Source organism: Oryx dammah, unplaced genomic scaffold, assembly GCF_014754425.2.
Source record: "Oryx dammah isolate SB20612 unplaced genomic scaffold, SCBI_Odam_1.1 HiC_scaffold_26, whole genome shotgun sequence".
NCBI lineage: Eukaryota > Metazoa > Chordata > Mammalia > Artiodactyla > Bovidae > Oryx > Oryx dammah.
Genome location: NW_024070210.1, coordinates 57,662,015 through 57,679,743, shown reverse-complemented (window position 1 = coordinate 57,679,743; position 17,729 = coordinate 57,662,015). Strand labels below are relative to the sequence as shown.

The following is a 17,729-nucleotide window of genomic DNA, read 5'->3' as shown; positions in this document are numbered from 1 at the left end:
CAGATACTGGGGAGGAAGACAACAAAGTATTTCCCTTTGAACAAAGCAGAACATCCCCCTTTTTTTAAAAAAAAGAAAAATATCCAGAGCCAGTTTTGTGTCAGCTTCTCTTTGGAGCCCCAGGGTGATACATGTCCCCTTACACCCCAGGCTCAGAGTAGGGGAGCAGGCGGTGCGACTACATATTGAACTGAGCTCCAGATGTTCTAATTACAGCAAGTGCTGATGACAAAACCAAACGTTAAATCCGCACTGGGATCTGGGGCGGACAAGATTATAAATCAGCACAGCCCATCAGCGACTTCTTCCACTGGACCTGTCCACCCCTCATTCCCCCACCTTCACCCACAGCTGGCAGCTTCCCTACAGGAACCTCAACACGGCAGAGGGGAGGGAGGGCTGCCCTGGGGTGCTTACATGCAGGGGTGATGCCTGGCTGCGAGCGGGTGCCCTGCACCTCTCTGCCGTCCTGGTCAACACACCAGCAGAAGTCACTCTTGCCGTGGCACTGCAGTGGGGTGAAGTGACCCAGGTCATCGCACTGAGGCACGTACTGGTCGTCCCTGGGGGTGCCCCCGTAGTGCTCCAGCAGGCTTTCCCTCCAGCGCTCACAGACGGTCCGGGGCCTCTGGGTGGGCTCTGAGCAGATGCGGACAAAGAGCCTTTTGAGTGTGAGCCAAGGACAGACTGTAGCATGTGGTTCAAGATCCCCAGGCCTGGCCTCCTCGTTGTCTTCCTCCTCATGTCCATAATGAGGCCTCAGCCAAACCCTTGAATGCTGGCCCCAAGCAGCAAAGTGCTCCAGGAGGTTCTCCTGGGGATCGGGAGAAAGGGTTGTCCCGATGCTCCTGTGACCCTCAGGCCAGGAGGAGTGTCATCAAGGCCCAGCCACACCAGGAAAGAACAAGAGGCAGTAACATCTGGGGTGCAGGGCTTGCTCAGCCTGGGAAGGGGCCTCTGCTAACAGCACTTCTGGGGACTCTCCTTGGGGACTCAGTGGCCTACATGATGCTTAAAGCCAATATTTATTCCTTCTTGTTTCAAACTCTGGGACCTGCATCTGAGAGGGCTGTCTTGAAACTGGCCAGTATGTCTTAGGAAGTATTACCGAACGCCCTGCTTACGTGTGGCCCTGGATGTCTGTCCGCTGGAAAACTATATTGAGTAAAACTGACTATAATTAGTATGTGTGATCATAGAGTTGGTGGCAAACAACTTGATACAGACTGCGACACTCCAGCTCCTTGAAGTCCTTTGGCTACCCTGCCCTGGGTTTATCTCAAAGCTGAGGCCCCAGCTTCCCGCCGTGTTGCTCGGCCCCTCCCTTTCTCCAGCATCTTTCCCCATCCTTCCTCACGACTGTGCTGAAACTCTCATTAGCTTCCGTGGCAGAAGAGCTTCCCTACCCGCAGTTTCTTCCCAGACTGCTTCTACTGGGCTGCCAAGGCTCTGCCCCAGATACCGCAGCTCTCTGTCTGAGAAGACTCTGCTTGAGGCAGTTTAACTTGACAGTCTCCTAAGACAGGGTGACCTATAGGAATTGAAGTACTGATAGAAGGTATTTGTCCTTCATTAATTCCTGCAACTCAGAGCCTGCAGAATCACACATCATACCTACTTCTATCACCATGTGGATGTGTAACAGATCTCAGAGAACAAAAACTGAGCTTTCTCTCCTCAAAGCTGCTCTCCCCTAGACTTTTCCATAGCATTATACAGCATCTCCACCTTTCCATTGCTCAGACTCACTCAACCCTGACTCCCTTCTCCCACTCTCCATCTGATATATCAAAAACTGTCAGCTGATATCTTCACATCTCACCACATCCACCCCGTCGTCTCGTGCCAGAATTACTATGTATGTTAGCCTTCTTCCTGGTTTCCCTGCTTCCATCATCTTTCCTGCTCCCCACCCCCTGCCCTGCTGTAAACTCAACCAGCAGCCAGAAAAAGTCCCTTTAAAAAAAAAAGTCATCTCATGTCACTCCTTTGGTTAAAACCTCCAATGAATGAGTTCAAAGAACAGCTGGAAACACTACACTTGAGCACCTGGAAAGCCAGAAGATGGTGAATAAAATCTTCAGAGCTCCAACCAAAGGAGCACAACGCCAAGACTCACAATGTTTGGGGCAAGCTGATGCCCTTCAGGTTGCTGCTGGAGCTCATAACCCATGGGAAGCAAAGCTCTTTTTAAAACATCATGGAGAAAAAAGACTGACTTCCTCACCCAAATGTGTCTCAGAGGACCCAGAGAGGGAAATACCATTACCCCAGACACTCGCCATCGTCACCGGGTGGGGTTCCCTGAAGAAGTTCCCAGCATCGCCCCTGGTCCACATTCCAAACTCAGAGCATGAGTTCTTGGGGGACCACCCAACAAGGCACCCACAGCAGTCAGCCTCTGGGAAAGGAGTACCTCACGTCACTTAAACGTGGGCATCTGTCATTGCTACTATTGCAAGCTGTTTCTCAATCCAGTCATGGATTTATTTCTCTTTCTGGCTGGCAGGGTTTTAAATGCTTTTGAATTTTGGGCACAGAGTGTTCTCTCACCCATGAAAGCGGACCCTATTATGCAGATGAGACTAGTCAGAAATGGCGATCAAGGCCAAACCAGCACCAAGAGAGGCCTGGTCATGGGAAAGAGTCTGCACAAAGGAACGTGCCCCTCTTGCTGTAATTAACGTCTCATTCTCTTGGCTCCCTTCTGGATCACTGTCCTTAATACATGACTATCTTAATAAATTTAACAGGATTCTGAACCATTCTGTTAGGGCACCTCCCAACCATCTGATTTCTTCAAATCCCAGCTGGAATTTAATCAAGACTTTTTAAAGACTAGGCATGAGTGAAATGGAATTTCTCTGTATTTGGCGGGATGGCGGGGGGCGGTGGGGGGACCTGAAAAATCTTTCCCCAGAAACAGGGGAAAGAAAAAGGAATGTTATAGTGGAAGCAAGGGTATATAGACATCTAGAGCAAACATTACCATGTTTACTTATATGAACCTTAGAAGCACTAATGTCCTGGCCATAACAATTCATATTATTGAAAGGATCAAAACTGGCAATCAAAATCAAAACTGTAATCAAAATTACAAAAATGAAGTAATTTTCCATTTCTTACTCTCATACATTAAAAGCCAAGACTGGTACTTATGGAACCTTCCTCAATGGTAAAAACTGATCTTTGAATAGTGAACTCATGGATCTGTACAGGAATTATTTTGGTTAAAATGATAATGCTGTGTTTCATTAATAAAGTTCTGTATTAAAAGAAAAAGTTCTTCCCATCTTTGAACAACTCAACAAAGGAGCAGCAGTCTGCCTTGGCAACCTACAGTTGGCGTGAACTCTTGAGTGCTTGGAAACCACACCCCACACCCTATGCAGACAGGGAGTGCGTAGACTGTAACAGACAAGTTCATCAGCAGTATCTTAGGTCTCTAAGGTAGACAGAACAGATCCCTGCACCCCTTCTATAGGAGGCAGGAGCAAGAGTGATTCCCCATCGACATGTTGGGAAGAGGGCTGAGGTTACTAGCTTAGAATAAACTAGCGGGGTCCACCTACAACGGTCACACTTATTTTCCCCAATGATATTAAAACAGACTTCAGACTATTTCCTGCACTCCACAAGTCAGTTAAGTGATACAAAGTTACATGGGGAGGCCTCCCAGACCTTACCAGGTGTGCACTGAAATCCATCCCCATAATATCCAGGTTGGCAGCGGCAGGAGAAGGAGCCAGGGGTATTAGAGCAGGTGGCCAAGGGGTGACATCTGTTTTCCGAGCATTCGTCGACATCTGCAGCAGTCAGGGACAGAGAGGGAGGGAAGGAAGGAGCATGATTTCACTGAACACATGCTCAGTGTGCGTGGATCGACACCCAGGCATCCACTTCAGAAGACCCTCATGTAGGGGCAGAAACATACTGCACCTTAAAGACAAGCTTAAGGGTACAGAGTCAAGGGACACGTTCAGTGTAGAAGTCAAACGTGGTCTCTCACACAGAAATATATCCTGGCATCTTTCGTCTACAGTGAATTCCAGGAAGTTATTACCTTTGAACTAACCTTTAGCCCATAAACCATTTCCTTTCAGTAACACTACAATAAATATATATAACAATAATTTACTTTTTCCTTTCTTTACTGGCACCATCTCCATATTCAGTTCAGTTCAGCTGCTCAGTCGTGTCTGACTCCTTGTGACCCCATGAACCGCACCACTCCAGGCCTCCTTGTCCATCACCAACTTCAGAGTTTACCCAAACTCATGTCCATCAAGTCGGTGATGTCATCCAGCCATCTCATCCTCTGTTGTCCCCTTTTCCTCCTGCTCCCAATCCCTCCCAGCATCAGAGTCTTTTCCAATGAGTCAACTCTTCGTATGAGGTGGCCAAAGTATTGGAGTTTCAGCTTCAGCATCAGTCATTCCAGTGAACACTCAGGACTGATCTCCTTTAGGATGGACTGGTTGGATCTTCTTGCAGTCCAAGGGACTCTCAGGAGTCTTCTCCAACACCACAGTTCAAAAGCATCAATTCTTCGGCACTCAGCTTTCTTCACAGCCCAACTCTCACATCCACACATGACCACTGGAAAAACCATAGCCTTGACTAGACGGACCTTTGTTGGCAAAGTAATGTCTCTGCTTGTGAATATGCTATCTAGGTTGGTCATAACTTTCCTTCTAGGAGTAAGCGTCTTTTAATTTCATGGCTGCAATCACCATCTGCAGTGATTTTGGAGCCCAAAAAAATAAAGTCTGACACTGTTTCCACTGTTTCCCCATCTATTTGCCATGAAGTGATGGGACCAGATGCCATGATCTTCGTTTTCTGAATGTTGAGCTTTAAGCCAACTTTTTCACTCTCTTCTTTCACTTTCATCAAGAGGCTTTTAGTTCCTCTTCACTTTCTGCCATAAGGGTGGTGTCATCTGCTAACCCTCTTCCAACAACACAAGAGAAGACTCTACACATGGACATCACCAGATGGTCAACACCAAAATCAGATTGATTATATTGATTATATTCTTTGCAACCAAAGATGGAGAAGCTCTATACAGTCAGCAAAAACAACACCGAGAGCTGACTGTGGCTCAGATCATGAACTCCTTATTGCCAAATTCAGTCTCAATTTGAAGAAAGTAAGGAAAACCACTAGACCATTCAGGTATGACCTAAATCAAATCCCTTATGATTATACAGTGGAAGTGATAAATAGATTTAAGGGACTAGATCTGATAGAGTGCCTGATGAACTATGGACGGAGGTTCATGACATTGTACAGGAGACAGGGATCAAGACCATCCCCATGGAAAACAAATGCAAAAAAGCAAAATGGCTGTCTGAGGAGGAGTTACAAATAGCTATGAAAAGAAGAGAAGCGAAAAGCAAAGGAGGAAAGGAAAGATATAAGCATCTGAATGCAGAGTTCCAAAGAATAGCAAGGAGAAGAGAAGAAAGCCTTCCTCAGTGATCAATGCAAGGAAATAGAGGAAAACAACAGGATAGGAAAGACTAGAGAGCTCTTCAAGAAAATTAGAGATACCGAGGGAACATTTCATGCAAAGATGGGCACAATAAAGGACATAAATGGTACGGACCTAACAGAAGCAGAAGATGTTAAGAAGAGGTGGCAAGAATACACAGAAGAACTGTACAAAAAAGATCTTCACGACCCAGATAATCACAATGGTGTGATCACTCACCGAGAGCCAGGCATCCTGGAATGTGAAGTCAAGTGGGCCTTAGAAAGCATCACTACGAACAAAACTAGTGGAGGTAATGGAATTCCAGTTGAGCTGTTTCAAATCCTGAAAGATGACGCTGTGAAAGTGCTGCACTCAATATGCCAGCAAATTTGGAAAACTCAGCAGTGGCCACAGGACTGGAAAAGGTCAGTTTTCATTCCAGTCCCAAAGAAAGGCAATGCCAAAGAATGCTCAAACTACTGCACAGTTGCACTCATCTCACATGCTAGTAAAGTAATGTTCAAAATTCTCCAAGCCAGGCTTCAGCAATACGTGAACCGTGAACTTCCAGATGTTCAAGCTGGTTTTAGAAAAGGCAGAGGAACCAGAGATCAAATTGCCAACATTTGCTGGATCATCAAAAAAGCAAGAGAATTCCAGAAAAACATCTTTTTCTGCTTTATTGACTATGCCAACGCCTTTGACTGTGTGGATCACAATAAACTGTGCAAAATTCTGAGAGAGATGGGAATACCAGACCACCTGACCTGCCTCTTGAGAAACCTCTATGCAGGTCAGGAAGCAACAGTTAGAACTGGACATGGAACAACAGACTGGTTCCAAATAGGAAAAGGAGCACTTGAAGGCTATATATTGTCACCCTGCTTATTTAACTTCTATGCAGAGTACATCATGAGAAACGCTGGGCTGGAAGAAGCACAAGCTGGAATCAAGATTGCTGGGAGAAATATCAATAATCTCAGATAAGATTGCCAGGAGAAATATCTCCCTATAGTACCGATTTATAGATGCAAAAGAACCCAGTGAAGCTCCAACTTAGTTTCTCAACTAACAAACACATTCAGTCTTACATAATCAGAGCCTCCTACTACCTAGAATGTCCAAAAACTTTCAGAAATTAAAAAAAAAAATTTTAGTCAGAAATTTACTTTCCACCTTTAGAAGAAATATAGAAGTATAAGAAAAATATCATCAGAGGATTTAAGACAACACATAGAAAAGAAAATTTAAATTTGTCCAGGTTTTCAGTACAAACAATTCAGGTTCCAACATTCCTACACAGTACCATGTGGATTAATCTTCATATTTCTCATAGCTGCAACATCCTGAAACTTCAAAGAAAGGCCGATTTACATTCCTTTTATTTACTGAAATCAGTGCAGGCTGACAATAGCAACACACCACCCCTACCCTCCACCCCGCTGCCAGGAAAAAAATGTCTGACAATCTAACTGCTGAAACCAATGGCCAGTAGTTGAGATAAGCCATCTTCAGAGACAGGAAGTCTTCCTGAGCAAAGAGGGGATCAAGGGGGTGGATCTGATCAAGGCTCAATGGAGAATAAAGCAGTCACACCCGAGCTAACATACAAAAAATGTTTTAAAATTGTGTGAAGAGGGAAAAAACATGGGACGGGATGATCAGCATTAAACCAAGAGAACAGGAGTCACAGGATGAACTATGTCGATTCTGTACAGCTTGTTACAGAGACACATGGCGCCCTGGAAGCTGGAGACTTGGCGCCCTGAATGCGACGTCAGTCAGCTGGGGACAAACAGGGCTCCTCGCCCAGCCTCCCAGGCCCCAGATGCATTCTCTCCTGGGCTGATCAGTGCCACCCCTGCTGTGACCACGCTGCACTGAGCCATCTCTCCATCACGAGGGGCTCTTCCCATCTACCAGTGAGTAGACGTACTGGACTCAGCACAGACGTTCTCGTCAGGGGAAAGGAAAATCTCTGACATCGTACTTAGCAATGTAATCACTTACACTGCTTATCCTCCTGATCTGGCATTTCAGTTCAGTCCAGTTGCTCAGTCATGTCCAACTCTGCAACCCCATGAATTGCAGCACACCAGGCCCCCCTGTCCATCATCAACCCCCGAAGTTCACTCAAACTCACGTCCATCGAGTCGGTGATGCCATCCAGCCATCTCATCCTCGGTCGTCCCCTTCTCCTCCTGCCCCCAGTCCCTCCAGCATCAGAGTCTTTTGCAATGAGTCAACTCTTTGCATGATTTGGCCAAAGTACTGGAGTTTCAGCTTTAGCATCATTCCTTCCAAAGAACACCTAGGACTGATCTCCTTTAGGATGGACTGGTTGGATCTTCTTGCAGTCCAAGGGACTCTCAAGAGTCTTCTCCAACACCACAGTTCAAAAGCATCAATTTCTCAGCGCTCAGCTTTCTTCACAGTCCAACTCTCATATCCACACATGACCACTGGAAAAACCATAGCCTTGACTAGACGGACCTTTGTTGGCAAAGTAATGTCTCTGCTTTTGAATATGCTATCTAGGTTGGTCATAACTTTTCTTCCAAGGAGTAAGCGTCTTTTAATTTCATGGCTGCAATCACCATCTGCAGTGATTTTGGAGCCTCCCAAAAATAAAATCTGACACTGTTCCCACTGTTTCCCCATCTATTTCCCATGAAGTGATGGGACCAGATGCCATGATCTTCATTTTCTGAATGTTGAGCTTTAAGCCAACTTTTTCACTCTCCTCTTTCACTTTCATCAAGAGGCTTTTTAGTTCCTCTTCACTTTCTGCCATAAGGGTGGTATCCAGCATTTAACCCCCATAAATTACTTCACTCTGAAGTCTGAAACACCTTGAATGCCTGACGCGACCAAAGTTAATGCCACCTAGAGAGACTCTGCCTAGATGAGCATTTGGCCTGCCTGGATGCCTTCCTTTCACTGACAAAGGCAGAAAAGTGGTTATAAATTTATCCACAAGGTTAAATTGGTTAGCTCCTCAGTTAACCAAAACTAAACCAAATTAATTACAACAACCAGAAACTTATCTCCAATCTGATGAGTCAGGGCTGTATATTGTCATGTTTCATTATCTTTGAGGTTGGCCCTGTTTGTTCAGAAGGACAATGCCAAGGTCCAGTTGGCTGAAGTTGGTGCCCATTCAGTTCCTTGTGCCTTCTCTGATGCTATAAAACCAAACTGCAAAAATTAACATCCAACCAAATGCAGGAAATTAAAGCTATTCATAATGCATATGCTAAAAGTACTTCTCATGGTAACAGGAACCCCAGGCAATGGCAGGAAGCAGGAATTCCTGAGACACAGGGCCTATTTCTAGAACCCATAGATCAGTTGCTTGTGATTACTTTTGTGAACAAAGAGGATTCCCCAGAGATTCTGAGTTATGTTCTTAAAGCCTATGGCCTAGAATTCCAACCAGACCTGAAAGAGCAGCCATCCTCCCAAAGGCAAAGTTTGGGGAGACAATAACTTACAAATGAACAGGGAGAAAGTCTCTGAAGAGACTGAGAGCATCACAGGTGAACAACTCCTGTCCTCTAAAGCTGGAGAAGCTTAAGATTCCCTGAAGCAAGCTCCCCATCTCCTCCTCGGAGGCTCTCGCACCATGTCAGAGACCTGGAGTCCCACCAGCCACTCCAGGGCCTGAGTGCAGAGCAGGCTACCCGCCTTCCTCAGGGGGCCAACCCTGAGGAGTGTAGGGGGAACCAGAGCTTTTGTGTAAAGGAGGAACCTTCCTAGCTTCTGGGGATCAGTTGTCAGCAGAAAGTATAAAGACTCTGAACTCCTTAGCAAGGGAGGACTTTCTTCTTACACCCTGGGACAGGGGCCTGCTTAACCATCACTGTCAGGGTCTCCAGATGCCGGTAGGTCAAGGCAGCAAGGTTCAAGGCACAGGAGAGTCTCTGGGAAGTCAGACAATGCCAGATGGCTAAATCTCAGCGCAATTCTCCATTCTATCTGCTCCCAAGCAGCTAAAACACCTCTTTGGAAAATGTGTTTAAAATTCTCTATTTTGAGTGCAGGCTTTGGTGCTTCAACATTCTTCTCCCTGCCTTAATTCTGAGTCCACACCCAAAACCCAGCTGAAATCCCTTCAAAACAAGCCCAGGCCCTGGACTCTAGCTTTCCCCCCCCACCCCGCCCCCCCTGGTTTGCTTTCAAACCACCCAGTGAAATTCCCTGGTGCCAACTCTCCTTGATCCCGCTTCCAGACCCCAACAAAGGCTTGAAGGCCCATGAGTTGTCACTCCCCATCTACTCGGTCAGAACCTGGATTCTAGCTGTGCCCACAGGGTCCTGCATGGCATGCAATGACCTGCTCTCTGGGACCTGTGAGTAGAGGCAGCTTCTTCCCTTCAAGCCTTGGTCTCTACATCGCCTGTGGCCACACCAACTTTACTATACGTTATCCAGAGTCTGCACTCCTCCCACAAAAGCCATGTGCGAGAACAGTGTAAGGACCCCTAGTCACAGCCCTTCTGTGGGTAATGGGCCATCTGTAACCCAGTTCCTCAACTCACACATGCTCCTCCCTGAAAAGGTCTCAGCTCACAACAATCTGCTTTTCCATCCAGCAGAGTCACTAAGATCTGCAGGGACAAACGTGCCTGAGAAATATCCAGCTCACACCAACGCAGGATTGAAATCAGTCCTGACTGAGGGGAGCTGGAAAAGATTTCATTCTACTTGCATGAAAATAATTCCTGCTTGTGACTCAGGCTAGATCGAGAACCCAAAGCCAAGGGCAGCCTCCCCAGGGAAACTGGTTTTTAACAAACTGGCTGGAGATAGAAAAACCCATACACTCTTTCAATGCCAGTTTGATGGACTGAAAACGAATGTGCGCTCTAAGTGTGCTCACTTCACAAAACAGAGCCTTCATCGTGATTTTCCTCCTTTCTTCTTTGTCTCAGTTGTCACTGGGACACAACACATGCACCCTGTGACATGCCTTTAAAACAGCGTGCACACACACACGTTTATACACTTATCCTGCAAGCCACCTTCATGATTAGCCCAGCCTGATTTACGCACAGCAGAGGCCTTTAGGAAAACGATTGTTATTTTCTACTGCCCCGAAGATTGGACGGCGACCACAAGGTAACTGACTATGGGAGGCAGCCTCTCATAGATGGGCCCAAAGATCCCTTCCTCCTGGTATTCAGGGTCTTCTATTATCCCCTTCCTTTGAGCTACTGGCTTCCAACCAAGACACTAAAGCAATACTGAGGAGACACCACTTTTGTGGTCACTGCCAACCTGCTAGAGAGGCCTCCTGCTGCTGGCTTTGATAAAGGAAGTCACCTTGTGGGAGAGGTCTGAGTGGCAAGAAACTGAAAGTCACCTCCAGGCAATAGCCAGCAGGGACCTGAAAGTCCTTGGGGAACGGAATCCTGCCAATAACCACGTGAGCCTCTTTCCCAACCTGGACCCCAGATGAGACCCCAGGTCTGGCAGACCCCCTGACTGCAGTCTTGTGAAGATCCTAAAGCAAACGAATGAGCTAGACCATACAGATAATAATACTGTGTACAGTTTTAAGCTGTTACGTGTTTGGGATAAATGGTTATGCCGCAATAGATCACTAATACACTGGGGAAGCAACAGATTGGCCTGGCCTACGTTTAAGTTTGTCGGTTCCAAAGAGAATCCCAAAAGTAGAGAAGCAGAGATGAAAGAGGGACAATTGAAAATGTCCCTGAAATCAGAAAGAGGGCAGCCATAGCAAAGAATGACAATCCTAGAAAACTCCCAGCATGGAAAAGTAGCTAATTTCAAGGTCCTACTACAACCCCAGAAGGTAACCCAAGTCCTCCAGGACAAGCAGAAGTTAAAAGAAGGGAGAATGATTCTCGAAGGGGTTAGGACAAGCAGCAGCTCATCTATATTAGCATTCTGATTTTAATCCTCATCACATCTAAGCGGCGATTAATTTCAGCTTCGTTGTTTTAAACCAAAGACCTAAGGAATGAAAGGCTTTTGAAACACCATCTCAGCTGACCTGAGCAGCCAGATGTTTAAATATGAAATTCTACTGACAAGATTTTTTTCTCTGGTTCTCATTTCTGAGAGCCAGTAGTGTGTTAAGTCAAACTGAATGATGAGTTTCCACAAGGGAGGAAAAAGCAGTATTCCTACTGTGGGGCTCAACAGAAACGTGAGAGGTTTGTGTGCATCACCTGATGCCTCCTCCCACCCCCCCCCACCAGCCCCAGACCTAGAGGGTGCGTCCATCTGTATAGAGTATCTGTTGCAGATGGAGCTCTCTGGCCAGTCAAGTGGGACAAGCATCTGTGACTTACACCTCTACTCCATCCTAACTTGAAAAGCACTTGAGCTCTGCCTAGACCTGGGGGTGTTTTTAGGGAGAAAAAACCAACCAGGGCTGAACTGAGTCACAGTTTTGGGTCATTTCAATATAAACTATGTTTTCAAGAAACCCATAAAGCTAAGCTACTGTACATCAGAAGTGGAAACGTTCAAGAGCCAGGTTCGAAAAGCCCCACATCTGGAAAGGAGCAGAGGGCTGTGCTGCCGTGACATATCTGTTCCGTCAAGAACATGTGGCTTTAGGCTGCTGGTCCATTCAGCCCATCCAGATGAAACCAAAGGGAAAGGGGAGGAGGAGAAGAAGCCAACGGCTGGTGAGGAGGGCGGGGCCAGGCTATGCGATCTGTTTAAGAAGATCTGATCTGGTTAAGAACAGGCTATTTGATCTGTTTGAGAAGGAGGAGAAGGGGACAACAGAGGACAAGATGGGTAGATGGTATCACCAACTCAATGGACATGAGTTTGAGCAATCTCCAGAAGATAGTGAAGGACAGGGAAGCCTGGCATTCTGCAGTCCATGGGATCGCAAAGAGTCGTACACAAAGAGTTGCAAAGAGTTGGACACAAGAGGGACTGAACAACAACAAAGAAGCTCCTAGAGTTATAAGGCTGTTCTTAGCAAACTTGCTCAGTGGGCCCAGGTATTCCGGGTCCAGATGCAAAAAGCAATTTGAAAAGAAGGGAAAGCCTGCATTTTCAATTTCTGTTCCTAAAACTGACTCCTTTCCCACCATCCTCTCATTTCCGAGTATCTCATTTAACCATTATTTGTGTGTATTACTGACAGATGTTTTGAAGATCTTTAGTGAATTATCTAGGCTTACTGAATGATCTCTATATTAAGGTACTACTAATCCCAGTTTCATGAACATATATAGAGTGTTATTCCTAGTTTTTCAGTAACAACCTCATACATCTTGAAGTTAAATTTAAACAGTTAATCCTGCTTTCTGGTTTAGTGATTTTATAAAATATGGTATAAAGTCTTAAAGATAGTTAGATTTCTGGAAGGAAAGCTTTGAGTACTTAGGTATGCATTAATATCCTTTTATATCTGTGGATTTTTCTTCTCTCTCTCCCTCTCCCATTTCAGAGAGAGAGAGAGAGAGAGAAAGGAATAAATTACACAGAAAGAATTGTATGTATGTTTAGAGATTGCTTCAAATACCACTTCAAGCAGGGGAATAGCAACCAAAAATTGGGCAAGACTGGAAGTGCTGAATTAAGCCATTAGCTAGAGAGACTGAAGGATGGAGACTTCTTCCCAGGCGAATATACAATTTTCCGTCGCATCCCTCTGAGCTACAGTAGCTCCAGGAAACAGAAGACTGCAAGCTGGCAGGAGCTCTCCACTGCTCCAGGCCCGTCTCCTCCAAGGACAACCATACTTGCTCAACAATCTGGTGCCAAGGCAATCACATTTGGCCTCTGACTCAAAGGACACCTTTTTTTTTTTTCTCTTCCAGCAGTTCCAGGAGGTGTGAGTCAAAGGAAAAGAGAGGTTTCTGAGAGGCCCTGGGGATATGGGGATGTGCATCCACAGCAACTCTCAGGGTCACTGAGTCGCCCACAGGTACTCACCGGTGCACCGGTGCCCATCTCCGGCATAACCAGGCAGGCAGGCGCAGCTGAAGGAGCCATCTCCATGGTGAATGCACCGGGCCTGGCTGGCGGGAGCACAGTTATGACGGCCATTCTCACAGGGGTTGGGAGGTGGGGTGATCGCTGAAGAGAGAAGAAGGCAAAGATGTCCAAGAGCCCAGGCCTGCGAATGGGTGAGCCCTGCTCTTTGCAGTGTGATCTGCACACCAACAGCATGGGGACACCTCGGGGTTTATAAGGAATGCAGTTCCCAGACCCCAACCCAGAGCCAGTGAACTGGAATAGGAATTTTAACAAGATCCCTGGATGGTTGTATGCAAATTACAATCTAAGAAGTGCCAGTCTTGGTTTGTGTCTATAATACTGGACATGAAAATAAGTCATCAGCAAATGTCCTTGACTAAAGCAGAACACTGCTACTTGGCATGCCTGTGTGTACATGCACACACGCACGCACACGCGCGTGCACACACACACACACATCTCTATGATTGCTGCTACCTTTTCATCTCACTGGATTCAAAAGTGGGTTTTCTCTAAAGTCATCTCGCTCTAGCAAAGGAGTGACTTCGGAATTCTAGTTGTTTTGGACCCACTGTTATATCAAGTATTTATCTGGAACTCCAGAAAGGGTATATTTATTACCAATGGAGCTTTTGCTCAGTCAAATAGGACAAGCCTCTTTAAATTACAAAATCTATGTCATTCTGATTTGAGAAACACTTGACCTCTATCTAGAGCTGTTGGTATTAGAAAAGTTCATAGTCTTACTACATGATGGGGCCAAACACCAAGTTACACAGCAGTCCTGACAGACATGAACATCCTTCCATGACTTACACCAAAAATTTCTATTTAGATAGATAAATAGCACAATACAACAACAACAACAACAAAAACCCAGACAAAAACAAAACCCCAATACACAGGACTGAACTGAGCCATAGCTCTGGGTTCTTCCCATGTGAGTTGTCTGTTTCCTAGAAAACCATGCAACAGATCTTCTGTAGAACCACAGTGGAAACAGTCATGCATCCTGGAGCACGGGTGGGCACTCACAGATACAGGTGTGCCGGTCGTCTGCAAACTCGTAACCACTCCGGCACTCACATCTGTAGCTCCCCAGCAAGTTGACGCACACAGAGTTGGGGCCACAGCGGTGGAAGCCAGTTGCACATTCGTTGACATCTAAGGAGGAGTAAGAACAGAAAGGGCTGCATAAACCAAAGGCCCCCCAAGTGGGCGGTCTGCAGACTTGGTCTTCTCCCACCCCTGAGAGGTTTCGGTGGGACTAGCGGTCGGTAGACTAAACAGGGGGCAAAGTGCAGGCTGCCTCAGCACCAGATGCAGATGCCCGTTGCAGACCGTCAGAAAAACAAATGTTTCTTTCAAGTCATTCAAGTGTGAGCCCCAGGTAGATGTGTTCTGAACAGATATTCTGAGAATTCTTTAAACATTTAAGCAATTCCGAACATTGAGAAGAAAAACACAGAGTAACCATGTTTCTTTTAAGGTGTAAAGAAATCTCCATGACTGCTTTTGAGATACAGTAACTGAAAGAAATGGATGAAATGGATGTCTGAAATCTGAAGGTAACCAGAAAAATGTACTCTTTAATGAATGTAAAAAATACTTGATTCAGGCTCAAAATGACAATATTGAAGAGTATAAAATATCCACGAATTACAATAGCCCTAAATACCCACTCCAAACTACTCTGGTAAACCTAACCAGAATTATGCCTGGTTTTTAAATAGTTGATATTTTTCGATGAATAGCTGCTAAACTCATTGATCCATGGAGATGACAAAGCAGACACTTGTCTTCTATGGACAGGATGCTGGAGGCCTTCATGGAGGAACACAGAGCACCAGGGTCTTACCCACGCAACTCCGTCCATCTCCCTGGTATCCAGATGCACACTCGCAGGTGTAGTCCACACCTGTCGCCGGATGGCACCGAGCTGTGGTGGCACACGTGTGGCTCCCATCATAGCAGGGATTCACTGGGGTGGGCTCGGAGTCTCCTGGGTGGAGAGCTGTTGGTAGAGAGAAAATACAAAAGAAAAGCACAATCTGGCTGTCATCAAGAGAACGGCCCAGAAGAAACGGCAAGTGGAACTGGCTGTGGACTTGTAAGTTTGAGGCCTGCCTGGAGACCTGACTAAATTATTAATATCTAAGTGAGGGTGGATCATCTGCATTGCAGTTCTCAATTCCAGAATGGCTTCCTCTCGCCTACTCTGCAGATAACTAACCTTATTTACAGCAGGTTTGTGTCCAGGGAATAAAAATATCCAACACATAGCATCCTTTTATTTAAAAGTACTTTCATTCTGTCATCTGTGATTCTCAGGATAATTCTATGAGGCAGGCTGTCACTCCTTTTATTGGTAATTTTCACCAATAAGGAAAATAAGCAAGAGACATTAGAAAAATTGCCCAAGCTCAGAAAGCTGGGAAGTGGGACAGCAAAACTTATACCAAAAATTTCTGCCTCTAAATTGGGCAGTCTCACTAAGTGCACTATTCCACGTTTCAAAATTCAGTTAATGAGAAAATCTTGCCTTTTTTTTTTTTAAGATTTGTAAGACCAAATAAATGGGAATAACTTGTGCCGTATTTACTCTTTAGGATTAACCTTGCCATGGCTCCATCCGACCACTAGGCAGTGATGACAGTTAACATCTGAAATCTTCCCTTAATCTACTAGATTGTAATGTGTCTTAAGCATTTATGTGCCAGGCATTGTTCTAAACCATTACCTACTCTATTCTATTAATTACTCATGACTATACTGTGAGGCAATGGCACCCCACTCCAGTACTCTTGCCTGGCAAATCCCATGGACGGAGGAGCCTGGTAAGCTGCCGTCTGTGGGGTTGGGAAAGTCAGACACGACTGAGCGACTTCACTTTCACTTTTCACTTTCCTGCATTGGAGAAGGAAATGGCAACCCACTCCAGTGTTCTTGCCTGGAGAATCCCAGGGACGGGGGAGCCTGGTGGGCTGCCGCCTGTGGGGTCGCATAGAGTCGGCCACAACTGAAGCAACTTAGCAGCAGCAGCAGCATCCTGTGAAGAATGTATTATCATCTTCTTTTTACCGCAGCACAGAGAGGTCAAGTAACCTGACCAAGGTCACACAGCCAGAAGAGATGGATGGGTCCAAAAGTCAGGCAGAGGCCATGCTCCCCAAATCATACAGGCATGCTTGGATGTCCCTCATCCCTCCCCTCTGATTCTCTTGCCAGGCGGTCTGGAAGTACAGCATTTGGGTTGTGGTGGCAGGGTTAACTTGATCTTACTGACCAAGGTCTGGAGTCAGTCCCCAGTGCGTGCTGCAGTTGACAACAGGGTCACGTCTTCACTGAAGGCCGCATATGAAACAAAGACCTGACTGCCTCCCGTTATTCTCTCTCCATTTTAGGAGAAGGTTTTGTACCAAATTCCTGACCTACCCAGCCAGAGGAAGAAGTGAGCTTTGAGATACTTTAGTTTATAAATACTGATGACTTAGCCTTCTTGTTCAGTGCTCTCCAACATCAAAACTGCACCATGGCGCATTCCAGCAGAGATTAGTGGGTATACATAATGTCAGGAGCTTACCAGCCTGAGAGGCATTAAAAGGAGGAAAAAAAAAAAAAAAATGCAGCCCAGAAGTTGATTGGCCAACTTGGACAGGATACACTAGCCCTCCTGAAATTGAGGAGAAAGTGTGAATACCTGCATCATACCGACTTAAAATAGCCTTCACTGACAGCACGGCCACATCATTTGCTGAGTCCAGTGCAAAACAAAACTGTGGAACTCTTTGTCCAAAAATTATTAAGAGTTTCAAGACAGTGACAGCACAGCTTTAAACCAAGTATCAGCCAATTTCTGAGCCTGAGGCCCTATGCTCAGAATTTGGTTTCCAAAAACACTATATTAAAAATCCATTTTTAAAACTGTGAGTCTATTCATTCTCTGTGACTAGTTAGCTTTTCTCCTATTATAGTAAGTAAAGAAGAGCTGTATCCTTCTTAAGACATTTTCTATTTTTCCCTCTCCCTCTTGAACAGTTTGACTCTCTGACAGAGGATCTGGAACTAATTTAGTCATTTAATCAAGAGGAGAAGACTGGTTTTCCTTAAAGGAACAGTCCGTTCAGCTTCAATGCATGGCCCTCTGCCCAAAGGCTCCTCAACTGGAGAGCTGAGCCCTGAACTGGGAGCAAGGGCAGGAAGCATCCCTGGATCCTGTCCTGCAACCCCACCAACACCAGCCAAGGCACACGGAAAGCTCAAACACTTGGGC

The 17,729-nt window shown here is 45.8% G+C and overlaps 1 protein-coding gene across 1 annotated transcript in view; it reads right to left on the bottom strand.

The window, feature by feature from the left end:
• The window catches only part of NID2 (nidogen 2), an 83,400-nt gene that overhangs the window by 7,225 nt on the left and 58,446 nt on the right, over positions 1-17,729 (bottom strand). Inside the window, exons 9-13 of the mRNA XM_040226716.1 lie at positions 15,315-15,458; positions 14,492-14,620; positions 13,412-13,555; positions 3,687-3,806; positions 418-639 (exon numbers count right to left, since the gene is read on the bottom strand). Coding sequence (XP_040082650.1) covers positions 418-639; positions 3,687-3,806; positions 13,412-13,555; positions 14,492-14,620; positions 15,315-15,458 — 759 coding nt within the window. The remainder of the gene's footprint in view (positions 1-417; positions 640-3,686; positions 3,807-13,411; positions 13,556-14,491; positions 14,621-15,314; positions 15,459-17,729) is intronic.